The sequence below is a fragment of the Grampus griseus genome, assembly GCF_964374135.1.
Source record: "Grampus griseus genome assembly, chromosome: 3".
Lineage (NCBI taxonomy): Eukaryota > Metazoa > Chordata > Mammalia > Artiodactyla > Delphinidae > Grampus > Grampus griseus.
In genome coordinates this window covers 89128919-89154573 of record NC_139019.1, presented here as the reverse complement: position 1 = coordinate 89154573, position 25655 = coordinate 89128919, and the positions used below count along the sequence as shown (strand labels likewise).

The following is a 25655-nucleotide window of genomic DNA, read 5'->3' as shown; positions in this document are numbered from 1 at the left end:
AACTTTGCTAATCATGTTTTCAATCAACCATTAGAATAAATCTATTATGTTTATAGAGTGACTATATTATTTTCCCCAACACAGGAAGCAATTTTGGATCTATCTGTTAAAAACATTTTTGTTGGCATGCAACAACAAAAAAATTGTAAAAGAACTAGATAGAAATAACTTCTTTTTTCCAGAGCATTAAGATTAACTTCAAAGATGTAAGCGATCATGATCAATAAGTTATGAATTAAATGCATTTACATAGTAACTCTGTAACCATAGTATTAAAATCTTATGGATTTAAGTTCAGACCATCATCCACCTAAATTTCTCAGTCTATTCAAATGTTTTACTACATAGTAGTAAGTGTTCTCACCAGACTAAAAGACCATATACATGAATGAATACAATTCAGTTAGAAAAACAACTCCTTCAATCTAAGTTTATTTTTATTATCTACATGGCTATCTTTATGAGGTCATCTGAACATGAAGAATAAGTCATGTTCTCCATCAGCTAAAACCTTATATGTGTTACAGTGTATTAAAGTAGTCCTAATTAAACTGAGTGAATGTCACGAATCAATTTTCGTGTCCTAAAGGCACACACGCAGTCTTCTTATGAGATGACTGCTAAGGACAGGCGCATTTCCCAAACACTTTCTCAGTATGTATAAAGCTATTTTATTGAAAACAAAACAAAGCTAAACACAGTAAATAAGTCTGGGGAAAACTGGGTAGAACAAAATTTTACATGTTTCAACATTTCATCAACGTGGTATTTCTCAGAGATTCTAATTTCCTAACCTGCCCTTATCCTATTATAAAACAGTTCAGGAAACGTCACTTTGGAATCACAGTTTTCTAGTTTGCTACCATTCCTGCAGTCTAAAGGAGACGTTATCATGTCTGTTATTCAACAGTTTGATCTACATGTTAGGAGTCTCGTTCGTTCTTCCCCTCTGTTCATTTTCTTCTCCTACCTATCTTTATTACAACTTAGCAATGGACAGAATTCTTAATCTTTCTGTAATTGACCTCATTACCATTCCTTCTTCACACAGCCCCATTAACCACTTTTAAGCTGAACATCCACATAGACACTGCCCATTCTAATTCATTTTTTATGCCATGATTAGAATTAACAGCCAAATATGCCATGATGTATGCTTGCTCTCCAGTTTATAATTACATAAAGATTCAATCTACTGTTGATAGCGTGACACTAAGAGTCACCCTTAAACGGCAGAAGAGAGAGCTAAAAGGGCCTGGAGCCCTGATGGCATTGTGGAGCTGTCACACCTGAACCAGTGACCTGCAGACTTCTTTCACATGGCCTAAAAATAAGCAAGATAGGATTAATTCTGTTCCGAGTTGCTATTACTAGCAGCCAAAGGCAGCCCCTAACTCATACACTTGTTCACTGGGACATTTCTGCCAACATCTGAATAAAAAGTAGTCAACAATCCAAGGACAAGAGACGACCCAATACTAGCTGCCTCTTTATTTATAATTCTCTAACTTGTGTTTTGAAATTTCCTACTTAAAATGTCTGTGCTGATGACTTGATAATTGTTTACGACTTTTCAATGAAGTGTGAAGTACTCACAAAGCAAATTTACAAATGTCAAGTACAACTTGAGAATTATTGTGTCTTTTTTCTCTGAGATGCAATTTTGTATGGGGATGCTTTTATAAGCTAAAAGCAACACCAAACATATGGAGGAACTAATGACAGGCCGCTGGAGAGGTTATGAGACAGAAAATGTTCTGTAGCAAAAACCCAGTGACCTGTACCCAAATTTCTTTCAATATCACAGCCAGAGAGATAGCAAGTAGGTAGTGGAGGAGGATGACTTCTCTATTTCCTCTTAGGAGCTCTGCTCTGGTCTGATTCCCAGCAGCCTCACTTTTAAACTCTCAATAAACCAAGAAGACAGGAACAGGTGAAAAAGAAAAATGGAGTATCTGACCTTACTTTCAAAAATGCTTTCTGTGGAAGAAATAACATCATTATCATACAATGAGTTTTTCTTACTTTAAGCTCAGCTCAATCTCAATAGACGGATGCTAAATACATCTGCCATAAGAAAACTGAGAAGATATTCAAGGTACTACCTTGAATATATTTTTTAAAGACTCAAGTCAACTAATGAAACCTCAAGAACACTTTTTTCCCAAGTTTAGGGAAAGGAAGTCGAAATACTGTAACTAAAACTTTAATTAACCCTCATTACAATTAGTAGTATCAGTTGTGGATCAAGTTTTTAATAATGACTTTATGTGCTATGTACACTTTCCACATATGAGAATACCTATAAAAGAGATTAACTTTTAAAATCTATAATCAGAACATATTTTTAATGATTTAAAAATAATATCAAAGCATAATCTGGAAGAAATACTAACCTAAGCTACAGTGAAACAATAGGCAAAACTCCTCCCCCAGTGTGGGAATCTCCTCTGCACTGATCCTAACGAATGGCAGCCTCAACTCTGGTATGATGATGGAAATCTCACTATCACAAAAGGTAAGCTTATTGGGAAGCACTGTTTACAAAGCCCTCTGCTATTCTGAGCCAAAGGCTGTACTCATTGTTTCTGATCTGCAATATGAAAATAACTGAGTTCTACTCCATCATTCATTTGACAGACCATCCAAGAGCTAAAGATGGCTTTGATATCAATACCCAGGCCATCGCTTTTCATCCCAATTCCTTATATCGGCCATATATGACAAGGTTTCTAGGCTCTTCTACTTCCTGGCTATTCTTCCAGCCTTAAACTTTTTTGTCAATGCCCCTATCAAAAAATGAGGTATCCAAGAACAAATGGATATGAAATAGGATGAAATTAAATGGCTATATAACGAAGTGGAGCTCTTTATCTCCCTGGATTATAACTATGATTTACTTGATACCAAATCCTTGGTCAATTACCACACTGTACTTGGGGAAAAGTGGGATCGGTTTTATAATAATGTTTTACTACTCCATTTACAGAAATGCGCTACAATAAAAAGTTGAGACAGCCAGTACTTTGTCAACAGATTTCTTGAAAAACTGGTGACTCTGAAAATTGGTGGGTTTTCTAAAGCAAACCTTATAAGGGATATAATTATTAAAAACTTCATCAAAACATAAGCATTTTGGGCTGTCAGCATAACTGAAAATGTTTTCTTGGTGTGACACATGTATCTTTGAAATTGGTTTGACTTAGTGTGCTTTTACTTCAGTAAAAATTCAGCATTACAATTAAAAAAGACACTTCATCAAAAATAAAAGCTTATGACCTGAAATTTTAAAAGATTTTGTTTTAAGTCCACTTTTCAATATATTACCTGGTACCATAATCCACAACCACCCAATCTTTTGCAGTTCCTGTGATAGCATCATGATGTTGAAATAGTCCCAAATTCCTTCTTGCTTCTGTCAGCATCATATAATGGGATGATGAAAGAAATTTACTTATCTTGTATTGCTGAGCTTGTTTCAGGGCGAAATAGTAAAGAATTTCAGCAGCCCTAATTGCATAAAACAGTCATTAATTTTTATTTCAAAACAAACATTTTAGTTTACTACCTAAAATAGGTGGCACTGATACATTTTCAAATGTGTTTTTTTTTAAATCCATGATTTCAGTACAATCAGTTTATAAGACAGATACTGATAATAAACATTTCTATAAAACCACAAAGGTATCCACCTAATACATCTAAATTCTCAATCATCAAAGAACACCATGTCTCAGTGATATAAGGAAGAGAAGTCAGTACCTGTTGGCAGAAAGATATGTCCATTTACATATAACATAGGGAAAAAATATCTCAAAGCAGTAAGAACTGGATAAATGTTTCCGTCCTTTCTTCTTAGCAGCTTAGACATATACCATGAACTTCATCACCAGAAAGCCATTTACTCTCACATAGGTACATTAAGAGGAGAGGTGGTGGGGAAATGCATGGCCACATGAGTGTTAGACTAACAGTAAAGGAGAAGAAGAAAATGATGGCCAGACAGCTCAGAGACAAGAGTTAGTCCAAGTGCTGAATGATAACATACAACAACTATAGAGAATTTAACATTAGAAACTGAAAGATGATAAATCTTATGCCATCTTTTCTTAGTATTTTAAAGTAAAGAATAAAAATACTTTAGCTTAAGGACAGTTTTGAGCAATAATATGGGGGTTTATAATTTTCATCTTTAATGTTTTTCATCTGAGGACATGGTTCAAGATGGGTTTCTTAAAAGTTCTTTAAAAAGAGACATGCCTTGATGGAGTGAAAAATATAAGAAGATTCTTTACCACAAACATGTTAAGATGATGGAGAGGAAAATCAAGGAAGCATGAAAATGTACCAAGGTATCAAAAAACAAGGAGAGATTCAAACTGCTTAAAAAAAAAAAAAAGAATTCGTTTGAATTGTTGAAATAATTTAAAGAAACTAAATATTCTCCACTTTACAAAATTATAAGCCTTCTGAAATTCATGGCATGAGAATCACTATATAGGAATTAAGGAAATTGTATGTATATGTATGCATATATATCCAGAGCAAGTATTCCTGGTTATGGAAAGAATATATATACATATAAATACTCCAAAATGTAAAAAAGTGGATTTCAAGAATATTTTCTTCTTTGTACATTTCTATTTTATACACATTTTTTACAAATGAGCTGAGGATGAAATATCATTATCACACAATTAACTTATTTTCAAATAAATTAATTACATTTTGAAATTCAACTTACTATAGGTTTATTGTTTTAGTTTAAAGCAGCAGAATTATCAAAATATATTACCAGTAGTAATATATTTAAGTAACACCTTAAACAAGTTTAATAAATTAAGATTGAACCAATATTCATAACTCTTTGCCACTAAAAAATACTTGACCCAAAAATTATGAATAACATAAAGATAACTAACTGTAAAGATAACTAACATAAAGATAACTAAGATTCTATTGGGTAAGAATGCAGACATCTCTGTAATATATAAATCTATTTTGTTACAAATAATGTATATTCATCTGGCACGTTTGTGAATATCCCCCCAAATAGTCAAAGGTTAGGCTTTTTAAATAACAGTTACTGTTAGTTTGTGCGAACAGTAGCACAACAACAGTAAAAATAATAAAAACACACACTACTATAAAAAAGTACAATTCTTAAAGAAATTATTGATTTTTATAAAAAGTCTGTCCAAAATATATTCAATATCCATTAGTACATAGAAGAGGGTGGGTTTGATATAAATTTTTATTTTTAATACTGAGATTCATCATGAATTCATATTTTGAACTTAACTGACAATGAATTTGTCATGAAAATAAATTACTCTCCTGAGCTACACACATAGAAAAAGCCTCAGGATTCCCTTGGGGTGGTTTCTCTTTATCAAAAAACAATGAGACTCAGTTACATAGAATTGTACTCTCCACTATGACAGCCACTAGCCACATGTGGCTATGTATATTAAAATTCATTAAAATTAAATAAAATTAAGAGTTCAGTTCCTCAGTCCCATTGGTCAAATTTCAAGTGCTCTATAGTTACATGTGGCTAGTGGCTACGATACTTCATAAACAGTGCAGAAATAGAGTATTTCTATCACTGCAGAAAGTTCTATTGGATAGTGACTGAAAAGAACTGGATAATGCACGGTTAGAGTGTTTTTATGTTTTTCTAATGACTTTCCTGTCGTCTCCATATCTGTTTACTTTTTCAACCAATCACTCTGCCTCCATCTGTTCTCATCTCTTTCAAATTTTCTTCTTCTAAGCAGAAAATCATACCTATAGAAATGTGTTTCAAATAAATAAATAAGAACTGAGATGGAGCCTCTAAAGTTCTCCCACATATAAAGTACATTGGTTTTAGAGTATGTACTTTGAGGCCTACATTTTGGCTACTGAGAGACCCTATTTGCTCCTTTTGACCCTCGCCCGTTTCCAACAATTCAGCTTGCCAGGTTACTGACCTGCAGACACACGATGATGTCACTGAATACTACCATGGTGTGCAAATAATATAAGTAGTTTAATTAGAAAAATATAAAACATTGAATACAACTCCCAGAAAATCTAATTACATAAACTGCTTTTCCTTCCAGAATAAAAGCCTCTGTAATAATCTGATTATGGTTTGGAGACACATCTCTGATTGCATTAAAATTTCACAATTACATTAAATGCATCCTAACACTGTATAAATGCTGTATATTATGCAAAACTCTACAGATAGGTTATGATAACATAAAAGAAGTGAAAAAATAAATGTAGCTATCTAAAGGTAACTGTACCTTAAATGGGATTCCAATATCCTATCCATTCGTTTGTAAAAGGGTCTGGATGTAAAGTAGCCACTCCAGTAATGATCATCTCTGTCAGCATAAGTGAAAAAATCTCCACTTAGAACCGGGAACATTGATTGGCTATTCTTTCTATTGGCTGCATCTTCTTTATCCAGTGCATCAAAATAATCTGATAAAGTCCCAAACTGTATCTAGAAAAAAAAAAAAAAGGTACATTTCACTTATTCACACATTCATCTCTACCTTAAAATTGCTTCTAGCACTGAAAGGAAAAGTTACTAATAAATATTTAAGACATGCTTCCAAGTTAAGATAAATATATAGCTCAGACTTACTCAAATGCAGGGGGGGAAGCACTCAGTGACTTTCTTTTACTTGCATCAAGTCCCAAATTAAACTAAGAGAAAACTTGTACACGTATGCAGTAAGAAGAGTTATTTAGAGCTACAAATTTGTGGATCTGAAAACTCCTTACATATCCCTAGAATCTCCAAGTGTGCAAGGATCAGGATATGGAATAATCCAGAGATGAATGGAAAGTGGGGGAAGCAGCAAAAATAAAAGACACGTATTTTGAGTAAAATGTTCCAGACGTCTGGAAAAACAGTTTTGTTAGCTATTAAGTATTTTCATATATCATATGCACATACCCTCCCCTGGCCTCCCCTTCTCCCCAGTTTGTGTTCTTTATAATGGAGAGAAGAGAGACTTTTGAGAACAGCAGGTCATTAAAAAAAATGGACTTTCTCTACCAGCAGGTAACAATGAATATAGGTAAAACACAAAGAGGGAAAAGAAATGCAAGGCTGACTGCTCAAATGAAAAGGTTTTTCTGACTAGTGACTCAAATTACTAGTACATAAATCCATTTTTATGAGCCCAAACGATTCTATAAATCAAAGGAAAAAAGAAACATTATACCAGACCTCATAAACAGATATTAAAAGGCAGTGTTGCTAGAAGTAAACAGACAATTAGACAATTAAGTAGGGAATGTGTTCTTTTAAATAAGATGCTAATTTTGCTGTTTCTGACCTTATACATCATACATACATACACACACACAGATATTGAGAGCCATTTTGATTCAGTGTGGCAGAAAAATAATTAAAGTAGTCAAAAGGAGTTAGTGGCACTCCAACAGTTATTAAGAGCAGCACAGAAGCTGGATCCTGATGATGTGGGTTTGAATTCCATCTCTACCACTTATGAAACATGTGATTTTGAGCATAGTATATAATGTCTCTGGGTCTCTCTGTGTTACAGCTAATAGGGTTCTAAGTAAAATGCTTAGAAACATGATGGCAAATAACGGTATAAGTTTTAGCTATTATTCTTCCATTGCAAAGGCAAAATATTAACCAGAAACATAACAATGATATTAGTAAGATAAATATGTCATTATATATAAATATAAGTCATTATAATGACTTGTAAGATAATATAAGTCATTATAATCTAATATAATTGTGATATAATAAATTTTGTAACAGCAAAGTGGATGTCTATTTCCAAATCCTTATGCTTACATTAAAGAAAATCAATTTTCAACTATATTATCTACTCTTATCTTGGCTTCACCAAATATAGTGTTTCTTGGGCAAGTTAATCTATTTGTGCCTCAGTTTCCTCATGAGTAATTATAGTACCTACCAGAAAATGTTCGGAGAATTCAATAATTGTTAAAGTAAAGCACTTTACTTGAGGGCATTATGCTAAGTAGATAAAGAGAAAGATAAATACTGTGGATCTCACTTACATGTGAAATGTAATAATAATAATAAACAACTCAGGAAAAGAGAGCAGATGTGTGGTTATCAGAGGTGGTGGGTAGGGAGGAGGAGTTGGAGAAAGGTAGTCCAAAGGTATAAACTTCCAGTTATAAGAGAAATAAGTACTAGGAATGTAATATACAATATGATGACTACAGTTAACACTGCTGTATTTGTATGAAAATTGTGAAGAGAGTAAATCCTAAGAGTTCTCATCACAAGGAAAATATTTTTTCTTTTTCTTTTTTTTATTATACCTGTATGAGATGATGGATGCTAATTAAACTTATTGAGGTAATCATTCCACAATATATGTAGGTCAAATCATTATGCTGTACACCTTAAACACCTTAAACATAAACAGTGATATATGTCAAATTATATCTCAGTAAAACTAGAAAAAAATTTTTAAATAAAGTAAAGCACTTAAAAAACTTAATTACCAAATCATAATCTCTCAATACATTTTAGTTAATATTACGTATCACTCCCTAATCTCATTACCAGGAAGCAGAATGTAATTACTAGGAAGCAGAATATGTGTGTGTGAACATGCAAGAAATGAGGGTCACAAATACAAGGAAATACAGTGTTAACTTCAGACCCAATAGGTTCAGATGAGCTCAATAACCAATGCAATATTGAGGAGAACAAAACTAGAAGAATTATACTATCAGACAGTAAGATCTATTATAAAGCTGTAGTAATTAAGACAGTATGAGATCAGTCAGATAGACAAAAATGAATAGAAAGTCTAGACACAGACCCACACATACATTCATCTCACTCATGATTAATGATAAAGACGACACTGCAGTACAGTGGGCAAACTGTGGTCTTCAATAAATGGTGCTGGATATTCACATAGGCAAAAAGTATCTCGATCCCTCCCTTCACACAATACACAACAATCTATTCCAAACATACTACAGACCTAAATGTTGAAGGTAAAACAATAAAACTTCTAGAGGATAGCTTCAGAAGAAATATATTTTCATGACTATAGGGGTAAACAAAATTTTCTTAAGCGAAACATAACATGCACTAACCATAAAGGAAAATACTGCTGTATTACATTCAATTAAAATTAAGAATTTGTTCATCAAAAGACAGCATTAAGAGAGAGAAAACACAAGCTATACAGTGGGAGACAACATGTGTATAACTTTTATCTGAAAAAAAGACTCAATCCAAAATACATAAGAGAACTATAAATGGTTAGGAAAAAGACAGATGACCCAATTTAATAAAAAAAAATCATCAAAAGACTTAAATAGGCACTTCACAAAAGAGGATATCCAAATGGCAATAAACTTATGAAAAGAGACTCAACCTCATTAACTACCAGAAATACAAAATAAAACCATCACATCTATCATAAAGGATTAAAAAAAAATCCTGACAATACAAAGTCTGAGTAAGGAAGTGGAGCAACTGAAACCGTCATACAATGCAATATCCAGTGCTTCTGTTTTGGAATCTTGTTTGGCAATATCTAGTGATGTTGAACATGTAAATTCCCAATAACCCCAGAACTCCATCCCATTTTATACCCACATAAATTCATACACATGTATACCAAAACATGCCATACACATGTATACATACACACGTATACCAAAACATGCACAAAATGTTCAAAGCAGCATTATTTGTAATAGGCAAAAACTGGAAACAACCCAAATGTTCATCAACAATAGAATGGATAAATGGTGGTATATATACATCAAATGGATACTAGAAATACTATACGGCATTGGGACTTCCCTGGTGGTCCAGTGGCTAAGACTCCACACTCCCAATGCAGGGGGTCTGGGTTCGATCCCTGGTCAGGGAACTAGATCCCACATGCTGCAACCAAGAGTTCGCATGCCGCAACTAAAGATCCCGCATGCCACAACAAAGATCCCGCATTTGGCAAACGAAGATCCCGCATGCCGCAACTAAGGCCCGATGCAGCCAAATAAATAAATAAATATTCCTTAAAAAGGAAAAAAGAAAAACTATACAGCATAAAAAGTTAATGAACTACTGTTACAGCAACACGTAACGGTGGATGGATGAATTTCAAAAACATAATGTGGAGCAAAAAAAGCTAGACACAAAATAACACATATTTAAGATTTCCTTCTCATAAAATTCAAAAACAGGCAACACTAATCGCAGTGATAGAAATGAAAATAGTGGTTACTTTTGAAGGAATTGGTAATGACTTAGAGGACATCTGTGGGACCCTTCCAGGGGCTATAAATGTTCTACATCTTGATCTGGATGGTGGTTACATGGGGGGGTTAATTATTTTTTTATTTTTTTTTATTGAAGTACAGTTGATTTACAATGCTGTGCCAATCTCTGCTGTACAGCAAAGTGACTCAGTTATACACATATAGACATTCTTTTTTTTTATATTACATGGGGGTTTTAAAACTTGAAAATATTCTTTGCATAGTTAGTGGTTTGCACACTTCTATGTATATGATACATCAACTTTTTAAATTACTTTAAAATTGTTCTAGTGGGCAAACAAAGGAGGAAATAGGTAAAATACTAAAAGCAGGATTAAATTCTTCAGAATCATGCAGTGGATCCTTTTGCAGACCTCAAAACCATTCCCCAAGAAGATAATGAGATAAGATTCCCACATACATACGGACTCTTCTAATCAAACGTCCATGTATGCACTTTATCTTTGAGATTACAGGGATGATTTAAATATAGGCCCGACGCTCAGAGTTTATAACATGGTAGAAATTCAGTTTTAAGTATCTTGAATAACCTCAATATTTTATTTAAGTATATTTATTTATTTAATATTATTTAAGTTTACTTAATAAATTTGAATTCTCACTACATAAAAGGTGGTATATCATCAGCTTTCTAATTTCCTACCAGGTATATCACTTCCTCTCTATGGTATTTTCACATATCTTTTACTGTCTTCAAGGTTCATATGTGAATATAATAAACTGTTGGATAATTCATTTTCTCATATAGGGTCCAACATATGACTCTTGTTTGAATCCTGACTTACACAATGTATCTGTTAAAAATAAAAAAAAAATGCTTTTGTGAGATCAGGAAAATTTGAATCTATCTGGATATATGATATTAAATTACTTTTAATTTTTTAGATGTGATAATGGTATTACGATCATACTTTTTACACCGAGTCCTTTTCATTTAGAGATACATACTGAAATCGTTATAGACAAAAATACATGACCGCTGAGATTTGCTCCAAAATAATTCGAGAGAGAGGAGTGCGATGACAGTGGGGCACAGCTGAAACAAGAGTGACCTTGAGTTGATGAATGCTGTAGCTGAGTCATGGATATGGGAAGCAGGAGTGGGGTGGAGGAAGGAATTTTCACTATTCTCACAACTTTAGGGTACATAATAGATTTTCCACAGGGGGGAAGAAAGAGCAAGAACGACAGACAAATGATTAATTTTAGAAGCCTTCTCATCTAAGAAAAACGCTACCGTAGTCTCTGGATACAAGACGTTTGTTTGCAAAATTCTTGACATGTGCATCTGCCAGTCACACTACTAAATCACAGGACGCAAATGTAAGAAACAACACACTTTCAGTAGGAAAGGAAAACAGGGCATCACTGGAAAATGAACATCACAACTTAGTAGGTGCATGTTTTCAACTACATAAAGTAATGCCTCTTTAATCCTCAATGAGTGGTAAGAAAGGGACAACTTTAGAAATGGAACTGTAATATAAGATAATTTTCCTCTTCATGAATTATACTTTTATAGAAGAACTACATATTCTACGAAATACTGGGATGTGGGACAAAGAAACTAAGGCTATTGTGTTTTAGCCTCTCTTAATAATGAAGGGTCAACTTCAAATACAGTCTCATAATAAAATATTTTCTCATTACCTTAACATTATATTGAGAACGAGAATTCATATAGTCAAAAAGCAGTTGGTAATTCTTGAACTGATGATCCCATTCCGTGCGTTCACAGTAGCGGAAATCATCTCCTAGGGGGGCCAGGACAACTGTGGTACGGAAAAGCTTTGACTTCTTTCGGTACTGATCTAGAAGCATCTCAGCCCTACAAAAGAAAAAAGGAAAATACTACTAAGAAAAGAACAAGGGGGTAACTCATTAAAAAGTGTATTATATTAAAATATTGTGTATTTTACCTATATTCTATCTTAGCATAATTTATGAGGCAGACTTTTTAAACTACCATAGTGATTTTCTTTATCCATTTAAAATATTCATAAATTCTTATCAGAGGGAAAAACCCATAGTTTTCCAATGGAATATCCTTAGAGAAATAAAGTCACATACCAACTTTGGCATATAATTACTGGGGGCATCAATGCCCTCCTAAAGGTCAGCCACAGAGATTGGCTCCCAGATAGCCTGTCGTAAAACAATTTAGTCCAAGAAGACAGGATTTCTCATCTATATAAACTTTGAAGTTTGCTTTGACTTAATTCCCTTTCTCTAATTTAATCTAAAATTGCCTAATTAAACATAAAAAGGTATTTAGAATGAAGCCAATTATAGAACCATATTTCCTTTTCTAAAGGAAGAAAATCAACTCACTTAACACCTTCCGTCAATAATCTGAGTATTCCTCACGGTGTCCTTCTTAATACTGATCAACAGATAAAGCTTAGGAGTTGAATGAGCTATTTTGGTTTCTATCTCTCTGGGCGCTAACCCATGACTCAAAAGGTCAGCTAAACACAACGTGCTGCTGTGCTTCATATATTTCATATTCTCGTATTCTGTAAAAAACCCTTTGGGAGATGCTGAATCGGAGAACCATTTGAGGAAGTCTGGGAACACAAACTAAGAGGAAGCGCTTCTGAAAGTGAAATTAAACAAGCAGATGAACCCAGAGTAGTTCTCCATATTTCTAATGCCAAAGCTTAAAAAAACAGTGACAAATGACAAATACACTTTTTTACACACTATTCCAATTTTCATTTCAAGGATTATCCAGAATTAGATTCTAATTCACAGTATTAAAATTTATGAAGAAATCTCAAAGAATATCAATGATGGAAAGAGGCATTTTGTAGAAATTATGAAAAAAAATTTAACTAAATTTAGAATCTCATATGATCTTTTTATATTGATAGTCTTTTTATATTGACAGTCTCTATTTATATTTATATTAAAAAATTTAATATTTTGCAAATATTAAATTAGCAAAAATTTAATAACTTGGTGGGTAAAATGTAACCGTAATATTCTTTTTTAAATTTAAATTTATTTATTTTTTTATACAGCAGTTCTTATTAGTTACCTATTTTATACATATTAGTGTATATATGTCAATCCCAATCTCCCAATTCATCCCACTACCACCACCACCCCCTGCCGCTTTTCCCCCTTGGTGTCCATACGTTTGTTCTCTACATCTGTGTCTCAATTTCTGCCCTGCAAACAGGTTCATCTGTACCATTTCTCTAGGTTCCACATATATGCGTTAATATACGATATTTGTTTTTCTCTTTCTGACTTACTTCACTCTGTATGACAGTCTCTAGATCCATCCACGTCTCTACAAATGACCCAATTATATAACATATAATACTTAGTTTTCTGAGATTAGCATTCAATATAGTACTTAATTTTTACTAGTAATTTACTAATATTCCACATTTTCCAAAAACAATTTTAGATTATTACTTACAATTAAAAAACACACATACGATGAAATTAATCACATAGAAAGATATATAAGACCAAAGAAACACGAGGAAAAAATATACACATAAATCGCCGATACTAGAATGAGTGAGCATCCAACTAGATCCCCCAGGCAACCAGCATAAAAAAGGGTATGCGATCATTTAAATGCATCCCAAGGTTTACTACTGTAAGATATACCATATTTTGCATGTATATGTGTAAAACACATAAGAGGAAAGAAATCACAGACTCTAATGAAGTGCCTTTTCTATTCAGCATCTATCCTAACTAATTCCCAAGCTCCTGCTCACAAAGTGTCAATGCTGGGAAAGCCAAGGGACCAACCTAACCCACCTGGCAGGTAGTGGGTACTCACTAATGCACAGTAAACTTATGACAAATGTACTGACCAACATCACATTTAAAGATGCACAGCTGCAATTCTCTTCATTTATTCTACCACGTAAGAAGGAGCAACTTAACTAGAACAAAGAAAAAAAGAATTCCCTGAAACATCAAATCACCTGACATGTGAATCATCAATCATATGTAAAATATATGGTACTAGACCAAAAACTGAACTTGTTGAAGAATGGTATTTCTTTATCTGCAAAGTAGAGGAACCTGATAAACTGAACTTATTAAATGTATCACCTGTACCTGATAGTTAAATTTCATTTTCTTTAGGGAATTAAAAAATCAAATGCCATTAAGCTGGAATGCCGACGTTTGATCTTTGTTCATCACAACTTCAAAAGGAAGGTGATATCTGCACAGGAATAACCAGCAGAGCTAAGACTTCAAGACTTGCAAGAAGTTTTAAAAAAAAAAACTATGTAGGTATTATATAGATTCTTTCATCCGTATGTCCCAGGTGCCTGGAAACCACTTTCAGGATCACTGGAACTGACTGACCACAAGATGTGTTCTTGGGGGGATAGGGGGGTAATCTTTGAAGGGTTCTATGATACAGCGACGGGATTACACAAAATAGTTCTCAGGTACTCTAAGGAGCACCCAAAAAAGAAAAAAACGGGCCTCAAAATATCTATGAGTGCACTGGGATTCCGGTTACCCTTCAAAAAGTTTCCTATCCCTGACCACTGGAGCTGAAAGGAGTGTAAATACCATTCAGTTACAGCTGTTTTCCCAAGTAGACAGGCAAGAATCCCCCCCCTCAAACATGCACACACACACTGCCCCAATCCACCACCACTTCCTTTCCACTACTCCTTTTGCTACATAATATACTGGATTACTCTCTTAGCCTAAGTAGCCTGACCCTAGAAAGCAGGCTGTTCAGGGTCTCCCATTGACCCTCACTTCTCTAGGAATCAAGAAAATGAAACCAGGTTGATCCCAAACCTTGGACAGTTTTTCAAAACAACTATGAAAGCCAGATTTTGATACAAAGGATCCATGGCTTCAAGAAGGCTGCCATGCTAAAATACTTTTTTGTCTGCCGGTGAGAGGCTCACACTGGAATGTTTTCTTTATGGCCACAAGGACACTCAATGCAAAGAGACCCAATCCCACCTTCATCCTCACACACACTTTTTTAAAAGCCTTTTTTTTTTTTAGTAGTTAATTCTTTTTTTTTTTTTTTAACATCTTTATTGGAGTATAATTGCTTTACAATGGTGTGTTAGTTTCTGCTTTATAACAAAGTGAATCAGTTATACATATACATATGCTCAAAAATAAAGAGATTTGAGCCCAGAGCAACGATCTTACAAGGCTATATTATTTTTCTAGCAGAGTTGAGTGGTTTATATTACAACACAATGTTTTATTTTCATGCATTAACATGCCACTAATTTTAAAGTGAAGAAATTAAACTTTAAAAGCACCAGAATTAGAAGTATAGGTAGCTTGGTTTAATGAGATGCTTCCATCATTAGGACAGTTTTCTTCTAAGAAAAAAAAATAATTCATTCCTTTGATTTTTATTTAAAAATCTTTAAGTATGAATATTCCTAATTAAAGTTTTCTGTAAGTCAAAAACATCAGAAAGATGCAGATGTGTATTCATCAGAGCTGGGCAGCATTCACTATTACTGAAATTGTTGTTAAGGGAACAGATAATTACACTCTTTATGTGTTCCATTTCAATAAATGTGTTTTTGCAGTTGGGCTGCTTTTCTTACCAATTTATACCATAGAGACCGTAAGTTTTATTATCAACGAAAGTATATGAAATCAATCAAACACAGTAGAAGGCTTTTATAATGAGGGCAAAGGAGACAGTAATAACAGTGTATTATAGGTTATCCATTGTATATTAATCTACTATTGTTCACTTTCCATTAAGTTATAACATACAAGACAAATAGTCAAGGCTCTGGTATTTTTAAGTTGCTTTAGACCTAGTTTGAATGAATACCTTGAACAAGGATAAGCTGGCTACTAAAAACCATTTATTCAATCCTTCAGCAACAAGCCACTGATGCTTGCTTGTTCAAGATATTGTCTTACAAAATGCATATTTTCGTACCTGTTCTGGAGATTTCCAAGATATATTGTTTCTGGGGGGACTCCCCAGGGACAACCATATCTGCCTCCAGGAAGTCGTTTAAAATCAAACTGGCAGCATATTTTAGGATCAGGTCCGCAAGTGTGAGGGATGTCATAGCTGTAGAAGGGCATCATGTGGCAAAAAATATCTGTGACAGATCCCAGATCTAAAATAAAGAGCCAACAGACCTGCATTTATAAATTTTGTTTTCCCCAAACTGTTCAAATTTCCAGTACTTTATACATACACACACCCAAGCAGCGTTTAATGACCACCAGCCAGAAGGAGGATACTCACATCTGTCTCTATCTACCTCTTCTATCTAAACTTAGCTGAGAGAGAAAAGCCCCGCCATAAAGCAGCATCTGCTGACCTGGAAGGATATAAACTGAGCAGAAGCAAAATTTATAACCAGCTCATCCAAAATTATGGCCGTGTCTATCCCTGGCTGCCAGCTCCGGCCACATCTGCTCCCACCTCAGGTAACAGGACACCCTGAGAGAGACCATTAGCAGCAGAGACTAGGTGAGAAGAGAGGAAGGGAGTAAAAAGGGGACCTGGAAGAATAAGGGAAGAAGAAGGAGGGGGTTGTGAAGATACTGGGGAAATACTGGTTTTGTAGTGATGAGAAAGAAGTGTACTCAGGAGAGTTTTGTGGAGTCACCCTGATGTTCACCAATAAAGAGCCAGTGACGCTTTTCTCCATGGAGGCAGAGGAAAAGTAAAAGTAATTTTCAAAAGCAAAAAGAAGAATCAAAACAAAGCAAACAAAAAAGATACAGAAAACGAGCACTGGTTCCTGACACAGAATTGTTTTTAACAGAAACCTCAATGCCAGTATGTGTTGATATCACTGCTTTCCAGAGGTCAAAAGCCTCCCACCAAGTAAGGCTGAAGGACTTCGATAAGAGTTAAAAGTGGTATCTTTTTATGATTCTGACCTGCAAATACCTCTTCCCCTTTATGTATGGATCTCCAATTCTCAGCAATGCATTGCTTTTATAAGAAACACAGACAACAAGAAAAAACAAACAAGTAACGTGTACATTTAAAAAAACTGAAAACAACTGCTTCATTAAGAACCAGAACACACAAAGAAGCTCTACTTGATTCCAAAACATCATTTTTAAAGCAACATGTCCAAATCTATCAAGTAAGTCTTAAAATATTCCAGTTTTCTCTCACACTCCATTTAGTTAAAATAATTACCAGGTCTTTTCCAAACTTTAAAGCTATTATAATCTGTACATTTGTGTGCTGTAAGTTGTTTCACTGAATCACATTCATGATTGTCACATCATGGATGCTGGTCGCTAATGCTTGCTATCTGCACAGAGGCTGTCATAGTCCCAGGACTTATGGCAACTTCCTTTCCTTTCTGCTATGAATCAAGGACATACTCCACATCCTACTACCTCTCTTCATGCCATACTATTTAGCAGCTCATTTACACATTTCAGTTTATCTGCTGTATTTGGTGGTGTTTGTCTTTTATCAAATTAGACTATAATTTTCTTGTAAGCAAGATTTCTTCTTAACATGGTATTAAGAACATAAAAGTACTCAGTAATTTCCTGGTGATAGATATTTTATGGGCAATTTGAATGTAAGCAATATTTTAAGTAGAGCTTCCTCAAATTAATAATCCTTTTTATAAAACAATTAGTATGCTCCTTTGCATTTGATCAAAGTATACAGGATGCAATCCCCTACAAGCTCTTGTTTTCCCTACAGATTAGGTTTAATTTTCCAGGATAAAAAATTATATAGCTATTATGTTTCCTTATTGAAAAAAACAACAGTACACATAAAGATACCATCTAAATTTACAAATGACTTTTCCGAAACACTTCAGGAGGGTCTTAGATTACACAGAGAAGCAAGTATGATGTAATGTAGTGATTTCTGAACATTGTCTTAGCAATGAAATCCTTTTTTTGGATGAAATTTTACCAAGAACTTAATACTGATGGTGGTATATACTAGGGGTTAGGGACCTGGGCTTTGGAACAGCACAGAACTGGATTCAAATCTCAGCTCTGTACCCACTACCTGTATGACTTTTGGCAAATGGCTTCACATATCTAAGCCTCCATTTCTTCACCATTTAAAAGGGATAATTATAGAAACTAATTTAAAGAATTATAAAGATTCAATGAAAGAGTGAATATAAAGCATCTAACACCATGCATGGCCCATAATAAGGACTCAATAAATAAAATTAAGTAAGAAAATAAGGTGTTCTGAATTACATGGGGGTTGGGAAAGGCAAAGGCCTCTCAGGAGGCCTAAATCTTGTCACCTCTGCCCCAGCAAAGAGCTGGAGAAGTACATCTTTAGAACACCTGCGTGCCCACAGAACAGTGTGAAAACAAGCGACACAGGTAATAGGAGGGCTGTTCTAGTAGGACAGGATTAAGGTTTTAAAAGGCAACTCTTACTAGATGCAGAGACAGGAGAGACAGAAGGAAGAAACACTGGCTGAATGAGAGATATATGACTGGACATTAGTTCTAATGCACATACAACTTTGTGATAAAACAGGTACTTTTTAAAAGAGAAGCAAGTGAAAGCATTACTTGCAAAAGACTAATTACTTGTATTTATTTACTTCCATTAGGTTTAAAAAAGAATCTACAATGTTCTATAGATAAATATCTTCACCAATGCTTAAAAGACTCCTGACACAAATACATTGAAAAAACAATTATGTGTATCTTTAGGCAACCATATTTTCAAGACTGACACTCTGAATAAAACCCATAACAGCATGAGTTCATAACCCCTGTGAAATAACATCTAGGTCAAGTGAGATCTTCAACTTTCATCAAACCCTACATACCCCAATTCTGTCTCCAAAAAAACTCCAGCGTTTTATGCAATGCAAAATGTTTTTTAACTGCATAATGAACTCTCTGGATAAGCATGTGAGAAAATCCAGCACGTTTTAGAAGATAAGCCATTGTTGGTGAATGTCCAAAAGGATCGATAGACCAGCCAGACCGAGGTTTCACCCCTGTTGATAAAGAAAATGTGTTATTGTTTTAAATTGATAAACGAAACAGAAGAAGTCACAACACATTTAGACCCATCAGAGTTCTTTTGGTCTCCTGGATTCTAAAATAAAGGGGCTGCCCAGCATTACCCTTAGCGAGCATTCCCAGCAGGACTCCCTGAGAGGAGGATTCTGCCACTGCTGTGTTCTCCCGGGCAGGGTGAATAACACTGGAAGTTAATCAGCTGGAGGTGAAATAAGCACTCTGCCACCTGATAGATATTAGAACGCTACTGCACTCAGTGGAGGCAGAGAAAGAATCAGAACCAAGTCACTGCCCTCTAGGATCTAACAGTCCTGTCTTCTGTGGAGACGCATAACCCAGCAACTCCCTGTTACATAATATAGAAAAGTAACCTAAGTCATTTCAACTTGCACTCCCCAACCCCAACATTAAGGGATTTTAAACTATCTTGTATAGCTTACAATAGTCCCAAATCATCATAATATACAGTAGCAGAAATGGCCAAAGTAACTGTACCATATTTCATTAAATCTTAAGACATTTTGATGCTGGTGCTTTCTACCAAGAATGGGTCAATAGAATTTTTCACACCTGACTCACACCAATTCTAAGAGTGAAGCCCTAAAGATATATCTCAATTTCACAGAGGATAAAATATAAAAAACATAATAAATGCACAGATTAGAATTAATGAAATAAGATTATTCATTGGGCATTATACAAATCTGATCTTTTATTTATTCAGGATTCTCAAAGAAGGCTTCTACAAACAGCCTATAAATCGACATAAGTAATAGAATTGTGCACATTTTTTTCACTCAAACACTTGTTTAGCACCTTTCATATGCCGAAGCCTAAAAGAGGCCCTAGGATTACAAAAATGAGTCAATCTTGATCCTGATTCTAGTTGCAGAGATTATGATGCAAATACGTGTAACACAGGATAACAGAAAAGAGAACAGAGAGAACTCTGTAGAAAAATATTGAAGATTAACACAGAGGTGAGAAGCCACCAAGGAGACTGAGAAGGAAAAGTCAGAACTGTCAGAGGACCAAGAGTATGTGTCAAAACTCAAAGTGACCATATAATTTGTCCATTTCACGTATGTAATTTACCTCCAAAAAATTATAAAGAAATCTTGAACTCTATTTAGTAATTTTGGGTTTTTGTGGTAGTATAGGTTTAGCAATTCTGAAACTTTCATGTGTTTCAAGACTGAGTAAATTAGAATAAAGGAGCCAGGTTTTACACTGTTAAGGAAAGGAACTATAGAGTATGTAAATATGAAAGAGCAGAACCCTATGATACTGAGTTGAAATAGGAGATAGTAGTACTAACATGAATAAATATACATATATACACACAAATATATACTTAAACAAACTCTCTCTATATATACATATACACACACATGCACACACACATGCACATACACACACACACACACACACACACATTTCTTAGCTCAGTGCAATAACACCTCAGTACCAAAAACATTATCTTCAATCCCAGACTTTGACCTCTAAATGCCATGCTCTATTAAAAATAAACTTAAAGAAATTACTTATTCCAGGGCTGAGGCTAGGAAAGTACAAGATAACCCTGGAACATATTCTTGGGGCATAAATTAAAGAAATGGTCAAAGGGTCATGGGAACATATAAAAATAAATCAGGAGATAGTTGAAGGGGCTTCCACTGGCCAAATGCAGGACAACTGGGGAATCAAAATAAATACTAATAGTACTGGACTATAGCCCATTGAATACAATAAGAACCCATGAGCTCACAAATAAATTGAAAATAAAAAGGAAAGCTCTTCCTTTTAGTATTAATAGAATACTAACTGATAATTATAGAAGCAATGATGGAATTAGAAAATCACCAATGGATCCTAAAACTAAAACATTAGAGTTTGATGAGGAACAGGATATTTACCTATTCTCAATGTATGTCCTACAAATTAGTTATTAATTCGAAAGGCAGAAAATGTAACAGTACAGTAAAGAAAATTAAAAGACACAACTTAAACAAGTGATCAAGAACAGCATCACCAATATGGGGACAAAGAGATGACAAGTGCCTTCTGACAGCATGCATTGAGGAAAACAGAAAATAACTACAGTGATATTCTAGCAAAATAAATTAGGTTAGATTACATAGATAGATCAGATAGATAAATAACCTAAAGCTAATCAAAAGGAAACAGACAAACTCAAATTGAGAGACTTTCTACAACAGAGGTCTGCACTCCTCAAAAATATCAACGTCAAGAAATCCAGAGAAAGGCTGAGGTCTGTTTCAGGTTAAGGAGACTAAAAGGACATGACAACTACAAGCAATACGTGATCCTAGGTTGGATTCTGGATTGGGAGGGGAAAAAGCAGTCTTTATTAAAAAACATTATTGAGACAATTGACAAAATTTGAATATAACCTGTGAACTAGACTGTAGTATTGCTAACGCTCCTGATTTGATAACTATCTTCTGCTTATCTAAGAAAACATCCTTATTTCTTATGAAATAACACAATGAAGTATTGAGAGACAAAGAGACAAGATGCCTCCAGCTTACTCTCAAATGGTTCAGAAAAACACGTATGGGAATCTAACTAGAGTCCCTTGGTATCCAGGGAAGATTGGTTTCAGGACCCCTGAAGATACCAGAATCTTTGGATGTCAAGTCATATAAAATGGTGTAGTAGTTGCATATAACCTACACACATCCTCTTGTATACAGGCATACCTCCAAGATACTGTGGGTTTGGTTCCAGACCACTGCAATAAAGTGAATAACACAATATTTTGGTTTCCCTGTACATATAAAAGTTATGTTTACGGTAGTCTATTAAGTGTACAATAGCATTATGTCTAAAAAAAATGTACACACCTTAGTTAAAAAATACTTTATATGTGGAGAAAAAAGAACCCTTGTGCACTGCTGGTGGGAATGTAAATTGGTACAGCCACTATGGAAAACAGTATGGAGAATTCTCAAAAAATTAGAAAGAGAACTACCATATGACCCAGCAATTCCACTCCTGGGTATTGATCTGAAGAAAACAAAAACACGAATTTGAAAAGATACATGTACCCCCATGTTCACTGCAGCATTATTTACAATAGCCAAGATATGGAAGCAACCTAAGTATCCACAGATGGATCAATGAATAAAGAAAATGTGGTGGTGTGTGTGTGTGTATATATATGTGTGTGTGTGTGTGTATATATATATATATACACACATATATATATAAAATGGAATCCTATTCAGGCATATGAAAGAATGAAATCTTGCCATTTGTGACAACACTGACGGAACTTGAGGACATATTTCTGATGAAATAAGTCAGACAGAGAAAGACAAATACTGTAATGATTTCACTTATATGTGGAAGCTAAACAACAAAACGAATAAACATAATAAAACATAAACAGAGTCATAGATACAGAGAACAAACAGGTGGTTACCAGAAGGGAGGGGGCTGGGAGGAGGAAAGAAATAGGTGAGGGAAATTAAGAGGTACAAACTTCCAGTTGCAAAATAAATGAGTCATGGGTATGAAATGTACAGTGTGGGGAATATAGTCAATAACTATGTAATATCTTTGCATGGTGCCATATCTAGACTTATCGTGATGATCAATTTGAAATGCATAGAAATATCGAATCACTATGCTGTATAACAGGAACTAACATAATGTTGTAGGTCAAATATACTCCAAAAACAAACAAACAAACTTATAGAAAAAAGAGATCAGATCTATGGTTACTAGAGGTGAGGGTGGGAGAAGGAATTGAATGAAGACAGGCAAAAGGTAAACTTCCAGTTATAAAGTACTAGGAATGTAATGTACAACACGATAAATATAATTAACACTGCTGCATGTTATATATGAAAGCTGTTAAGAGAGTCAAATCCTAAGAGTTCTCAGACAAGAGAAAATTGTTTTTTCTGTTTCTTTAATTTTGTATTTATATGAGGTGACAGATGTTCACTAAACTTGCTGAGATAATCTTTTCACGATGTATGTAAGTCAAATCACTACGCTGTATATCTTAAACCTACACAGTGCTGTATATCAATTATATCTCAATAAAACTGGAAGAAAACCAAAACAAAATAAAACTTTATTGCTAAAAATCAGCTAAGCATCGCTAGCCTTCAGCAAGTCATAATCCTTTTGCAATAGAAACAAAGATCACTGATCTCAGATCACCATAACAAATACATTAACAATGAAAAAGTCTGAAATATTGCTAGAATTACCAAAATGTGACACAGAGACACAAAGTGAACAAATGCTGTTGGAAAAATGACACCAACAGACTTGCTCAACACAGGGCTGTGACAAATCTTCAATCTGTAAAAAACGTAGTATCTGTGAAGCACAGTAAAATGAGGTATGCCTATAATTTAAATCACCTCCAGATTACTTATAATACCTAATACAATGTAAATGCTATGTAAATAGTGATAAATACAATGTAAATACTATGTAAGTAGCTGCCAGGCATGGCAAATTCAAGTTTTGCTATTTGGAACTTTCCAGATTTTTTTTTTCAATTATTTTCTGTCCACTGTTGGTTGAATCATCAGATGTGGAACTGGTGAATACAGAGGGCCAAGCCTACAGGATATATAGGAGCCCCTCTCAAATACTATCATGCGAGTCTATAAATTTGAAATGAAATGAAATTAAGCTATAAAATAAAAAAAAAGGAGTATGTGTTGTCCCAAATAACTAGGACAGAATAAGCTTACAAACAAGAATAAAAATCAACATGAAAAGTTAGTGATGCCTGAGATTTCATCATCACTGATGATCTTTTCTGCATCAAAATCACCTGATACACAGGAATAGCAACCTAGCTGCAACAGATTAAAGAATCCCTGAGAAGTAATGATGTAGAAGAGAAAGAACGTAAGCTACATTTTTAAAAACTGATACAAAATGAGGTAGAAGCTAGGGAGAGACATAGAAAGGACCCCAGTATCCTTCTAGGATTTTCCTTGGTATAAGCGAATCTTTTTTTTTAAAGGGGGCAAGTGAAAAACTTAGGGGGGAAATGCAGTATATGAACAATCCAAAATTTTATAAAGACGGTACATATGCCAATAAAACCAGGAAAGATTTTGTGTTTTCATGTAAGAACAAGACTGTCAAAATATAAAAAAGTAAAAACAAGAAAAATTACAGGAAACAATCATTAAAAAGAGTAAAATACATCATTCAGTTTTTGGCAAATCTAATAGACTTAAAAATTAGAACATGAGCAACATGAATAATATAATTAATAAAACTGGATTATTCCAAATATATCTAATATTAAAGCTTAAGAGGAGTCAGAGAACAGTTACAAAATGGATATTTTAGGCAAAAGATAACCTTAAAAACTCAAACTTAGTTTCTAATGGTCAAATTTATATAATAAAGTTAGTAAAAGCAGAAACTAACCACCAAAGACTAAACAATTTAAAAAGTATCCCAAACCAAATGTAAAAACAGTGTCCAAAACAACATGTTGTTCTAAACTGTTTAAACAAAACTGAGAACACTACTCTAATTTACAAGGTGCAGAGTTACATTTGTCAAAACTCAAACTCTACAGTTAAGATTTATGTGTTGCACTGCATGTAAATTACACATCCATAAAAGCTAAACATAAAAAAAAAATCCACAAAAACTGAGGTTTATAAAGTGAATATTTGGGCTTAGAATATAATTAAGTATTTAAGAAAAGTGGCACTGAGTAGGGGGTCCCCAAGTCCACTCCCAGATTTCACGACTTAAGAAAACTTACAGCACTAGACATATAGTCACAGTTATGATTTATTATAGTGAAAAGATACAAAGCAAAATCAACAAAGAGAAAAGGCACAGGGCAGAGTCCACAGGAAACCAGGCACAAGCTTCTAAGAGTTCTCTCCCTGTGGATCACCCAGGATGAGTTAATTACTCCACCAGTGAATGGTGACAATACCTGAAATGCTGTCAACCCAGAAAGCTCACTAGAGACTCAGTGTCCAAGGTTTTTACTGGGGTCTGGTCATGCAGGCACCCTCTGTCTAGTACATAATATGATTCTAGACTCCCAGAAGGGAAACAAATGTTTAGCATACACTGCCTGTTTGTATAGTTTAAACACAGTGAGTCACTCATCATTTAAGAAATCCAAGTCCTCAGACACCAGCCAACAGCCAACTTTGCAAGCAAGATCTTTCTAAGGATAGCAGTTTCAGATCTGCTATGTTAACTCTTTTCAGCACAGGTATGATATTTGCAACTTACTCTATAACAATCACAACAATAACAATATGGAAAGAGGAAAAAATAAGGCAAATGTGTCAAAATAATGACTGGTG

At 34.4% G+C, this 25655-nt stretch overlaps 1 protein-coding gene across 1 annotated transcript in view; it reads right to left on the bottom strand.

The window, feature by feature from the left end:
• MAN2A1 (mannosidase alpha class 2A member 1) overlaps positions 1–25655 on the bottom strand; it is a gene marked incomplete at its 5' end in the record, with an annotated part of 159180 nt that overhangs the window by 71098 nt on the left and 62427 nt on the right. Inside the window, 5 exons of the mRNA XM_082651000.1 lie at positions 3328–3510; positions 6297–6499; positions 11977–12154; positions 16250–16436; positions 19113–19286. Coding sequence (XP_082507126.1) covers positions 3328–3510; positions 6297–6499; positions 11977–12154; positions 16250–16436; positions 19113–19286 — 925 coding nt within the window. The remainder of the gene's footprint in view (positions 1–3327; positions 3511–6296; positions 6500–11976; positions 12155–16249; positions 16437–19112; positions 19287–25655) is intronic.